The sequence below is a fragment of the Moschus berezovskii genome, chromosome 11 (assembly GCF_049115385.1).
Source record: "Moschus berezovskii isolate FMDL1 chromosome 11, NW_MosBer_1.0, whole genome shotgun sequence".
Taxonomy (NCBI): Eukaryota; Metazoa; Chordata; class Mammalia; order Artiodactyla; family Moschidae; genus Moschus; species Moschus berezovskii.
The window spans coordinates 34905647-34910033 of NC_142470.1; the positions used below are offsets into that span (position 1 = coordinate 34905647).

Below are 4387 nucleotides of genomic sequence, written 5' to 3' on the forward strand. Positions count from 1 at the left end.
GTGGTTTTTGCATCCATAGAGAATAAAGGTTTCAAATGTGTTTTGGATACCACATTTTAAAACAAGCTCTTATTTTCAGCTCCACTGACAAACTCTAGGTTAAGGTTTCTGTGTGCTACCTAACATTTGACTTTGTACACTAAAACTGCATTTTTATTTTATGCACACTAGTATGAGGAAGACATTCAGAGTTGGTAAGAAGTGAGAAAAGATAGGAAGTAGAATGTATATTACATTGGAACAATAATGAAATCACTGGGTATTATAATCTTTAATTTTTTTATTTTCAATAAAAAATTAGGAACTGAGACATTACACATTTAACAGCAAAGTTGTTAAAGCTAGAAGTAAAGGCACGTGGAGCCAGAATCCTTTTCTGAATCTAAGTACAAGAATTCATTTTACACATGAATGAAACTGAAAACTGGGAAAATCATTCTGAAGGTTTTCATCACAGTTTCTTGAAAACATAAAGATTCTATTTTTTCCTAAGGGAGTGATGTTAAAATATGAAACTATTTTTCTGTTAAAATATGAAGCTATATCTCTGTACCAGAATTCAGCATTCAAAGAAATCCCGATCATTAGTATGTCCTAAGTGCCAAAAATGTAACTATCCTAAAAGTCTAGACTAAATACTATTCCTAGTTCAGTTGAAGGGGCATAGATGTAGGATACACATGACCTAAAGCTAAAGTGCTCTTTCTATTGAAACTTAGTCATCTTTGTAATCTTAGAATTTGAGGATGTTGCTAGGGAACAAGATGGCAAAAGAATCTTCAAAAAGTTCTCCAAATATATGATCACTTTCTTTTGATACATTTTTCTAAAACAGGCAGAAGCATTCAGTCATCTCACTCAGGTTGGTGGTATTTCTCCACAGAAAACTGACTAGCTATACTGTGCCCTCTACCCTTCATTCACAGTTTGAAAGTGTAAGTGAAAGTGTTAGTCGCTTAGTGACTCTTTGTGACTCCATGGATTGTAGCGTGCCAGGCTCTTCTGTCCATGGAATTCTCTAGGCAAGAATACTGAAGTGGGTTGCCATGCCCTTCTCCAGGGGATCTTCCTGACCCGGGAATTGAACCTGGGTCTCCTGCATTGCAGGCAGATTCTTTACCGTCTGAGCCACCTTGGTAAAGAATCTGCTTGCAATGCAGGAGTCCCAGGTTCTATCCCTGGGTCAAGAAGATCCCTTGGAGAAGGGAATGGCTACCCAATCCTTCCTTGCCTAGAGAATTTCATGGACAGTCCATGGGGTCACAAAGTGTCAGATACCATTAAGCAACTAACATCACACAGTTTACTCAAAGTTGTATGGGCTGAGCATCAGACAGCAGGTCATCCTGTTTACACTTGCTGTTATTAATCTTTCAATCATGAGAAAACTACAGAAGCAGCTACTTGATCACTGGCACAGACTTTATAAAGAAGCTTGAAAACACTGCACGTGTGTGCTAAAGTGACCAAAGAGGGGAGGATACATGGACATTGGTTGTTTACCGAGCACAAAGCATAATCTAACAATCTGAAATGCTATTCCTCAGGGGTTTCTCTTTCTGTAAAGAAACCTAACTTAGCTAGGTGGAACACACCACACAACTTTTTCTGTCACTTTCTCAAGGTGTTTTCTTGAGGTGGTTTCACAGGTGGATTTTTGGCAAATGGTACTGGGTTATCTGGAGGTATGAGGAATAGCCCGGTTATCACCAGGAGCTAATTAAAGAAAAAACTAACTTAACGGGAAGCCAGTGCTACCTATAATCTAGTAGAACTGGTTGACAAAAACACCTAATCCTTCACATTAACACATTATAATGGATATTTTACCATAGCAACTTGAGATCTCAAAGCCTTCCTAACCAGGGTTATGTTATATAACACCTAAGAACCCTTGCTCCAGTCTTGACTTAGTGTTATTTTAGAAATTACTTTGGATGCAGCTTTGATTTGGTACCTAGGGCAGGGTTCCTTGTCTTTGGAGAGCCCTGTCCATTTGGGCACCGATTACGCCTTTCTTGCAGCTGTTGCCTCCCTCGCCTTAAGCTCTCCACGTACCAGTGCTGCTGCTGCAGCAGCTGCTGCTTCTTTTTTAATTTGCTGTGAGTGTCCTCCAACTGATGGCATTTCTGAACTAGCTCTGGCAGTTCCTTCTGTAACTGTTGGTGCTGTTTGTTGATGTTACTGTGGAACTCGGAAACGTGCTGCTTTGCTGCCTTCTCCAAGGCCTGGTTCTTGCTTTTCAGCTCCTTTGTTACCTTCTTTCCCGACTCCCTTGCCTCTAGCTCACTCAGCTGTGCCTCCAGTAATGCTTTGTCCTGGAAGAACTGGACGAGCATTGCCTGTTTCTTTGCAGCTGTCTCAGCATGGGTCTTCTTTATCTCCTGCTGAAGTTTCTCAATTTCTCTGTCCTGTTTTTCCTTTATCGCTGAAATGTCCCTCATTGCCTCCAACTGCTTATTCAAATTGGATAGGGTGTTTTCCTTCTCCAAGAGCTCTCTTTTAAGTGCTGAAGTTTTGTTTGCATATTTGGAGGTTAATTCTTGTTTTCTTTGTTCAATCTTCACGCTTTGTTGTATATAGTCGTTCCACAGCTTCTCGGTTCTCTGTCTAGACTCCTCCGTTTGCTTGCTCAGGTAGTCCTGAAAGAACTGGTTTTCCTTCAGTGTGTGATCTTTTTCCTCCAGTAGCTGCCGGGTTTGCACCACTAAGGGCTCTAGCCGAATTTGAGTTTCTTTGATTTCCTTGTCCAGTTTCATCATTTCCATTACTGCTCTTTTCTTAAACCTCTTCTCAACCTTTGTTAGCTTCTCTGGCTTGAGAAAAGTATGTATGAAATTAACATCTGGTTGAAGGGAATTACTGGTGTCCTCAGTCAACCTGAAAGAACAAGTGAGACATCTGCTTATGTTTTTCACAAGAAATTAGAAAATAATTTTAAAGATGCACACTTGTACTGTAATTCATATCTCAAGTATTTGGGAGGACAAATTGATGTCCCTCACACAAGGTAAGGGGTAGGCATGGTGGGGGAAGAGTGGTAGAACTAGGGGTAAAGACAAGGGAGTAAAATTTACAACTGACATGTCTTTGCTGCAACCCTGAGAGGTAGTATCTCGAGCTTAAAGAGAAGAAAACGGGTTCAAAGAATTGAAGTGACTTCACCACACTGTACACCTCCATAAATTCCTAGTTTCTCCAAACTAGGCTCTGTGTATCTCGGCGTGGCCCCAGCAACTCTGGAGCTGGGATCCTGCCAGGGTCCAGAGTTGAGCAGTCCTAAGCCACATAACGTCCTCAGCTGATGGCCAGCCCTCAGTTCAGTTCAGTTCAGTCCAGTCGCTCAGTCCTGTCGGACTCTTTGCGACCCCATGGACTGCAGCACGGCCTCCCTGTCCATCACCAACTCCCGGAGTTTATTGAAACTCATGTCCATTGAGTCGGTGATGCCATCCAACCTCTGTCGTCCCCTTCTCCTCCTGCCTTAACTCCAGGAGTGTACAATGTACAACAGAGCCTGGGTGTAAAACCCACATCTCACAGCTTACTGAATACTAGAGCCACTCCAAAGGGCCATTGGAGCCAACTGGGTGATTGGGAGGAGTACACGCCTCAGCTCTTCAGCTTTCCGGGTGCCAAGGGCGCTAGGGTGGAGGGAGGTGCCCCTTCAGTACCTACTTGACACACTTGTCAGCCGACTGTTCTTCCCTGATGTCACGTTTCCGTCCCTTTCGTGAGACCACCGGGGAGCGAGATCTACTTTTGGGGGCCGGCAACACGCGGAAATAGCGTGTCATTACGGGGGTTATTCCCTGTTTCTCCGAACTAGGCTCTGCGGATCTCGGCGTGGCCCAGCAAGTCTGGGGCTCGCATTTCGTCAGGGTCCCCTGTCGTGCAGTCCTAAGCCGCCTAACCTCCTGGGCTGATGGAAGAGCTCTGACGGCCGGTTCTCCAGGGGCTCGGGTCCCCGCTACTCGGGGGCTGACAGGAAAACGCACTCTCTTCACTAACGTAGCGCGGGAATCCCTGGTCGTCCCTGGGGTCCCCGGGGTCCCTGGTCGACCCTGGGGTCCCTGATCGTCCTGCCCGCCCGGGGTCCAGAGCTTTGACCTTCCCAGGCCCTGCCCGACGACCGTGAGCAGATCTTTGGTTGGCCTTTTCCAGCTGTCCTCCCAGTGCCTCCACTTCCCCGACGGGGTCCCTAGTTGGGCCCCCATCAGGGTCACGACGGACAGAAAAAGGTGCACGCCTCGCCCCTTGGCCCTGCCCTTTCTGGCCGGTTGGGTTGGATTCGATTTGGTTTTGTTTGGTTCTAGAAGCAACTTAGCAGCAGCAGCAGCGGTCTCATTCGGAATCCGGAAAGTCGCGGGTGTCTCTCTAGCAAGTA

General features: G+C 45.4%; 1 protein-coding gene across 1 annotated transcript; it reads right to left on the reverse strand.

Moving 5' to 3' along the window:
- Positions 1-507: 507 nt before the first annotated feature.
- CCDC121 (coiled-coil domain containing 121) lies at positions 508-4353 on the reverse strand. Its single transcript, XM_055401250.2, has 2 exons — positions 3679-4353; positions 508-2880 (listed from the first exon to the last, which is right to left on the reverse strand). Exons 1-2 carry the CDS (start codon positions 4215-4217, stop codon positions 1929-1931), a joined length of 1491 nt encoding a protein of 496 aa, XP_055257225.1. The 5' UTR covers positions 4218-4353; the 3' UTR covers positions 508-1928.
- Between the last annotated feature and the right edge of the window lie 34 nt (positions 4354-4387).

Coding starts and splice junctions, on each gene's coding strand:
- CCDC121 (XM_055401250.2), bottom strand. CDS start 4,217: ATGGGGGCCCAACTAGGGACCCCGTCGGGGAAGTGGAGGCACTGGGAG. Junction 2,881..3,678: donor TCGGCTGACAAGTGTGTCAA/GTAGGTACTGAA, acceptor TTGTTCTTTCAG/GTTGACTGAGGACACCAGTA.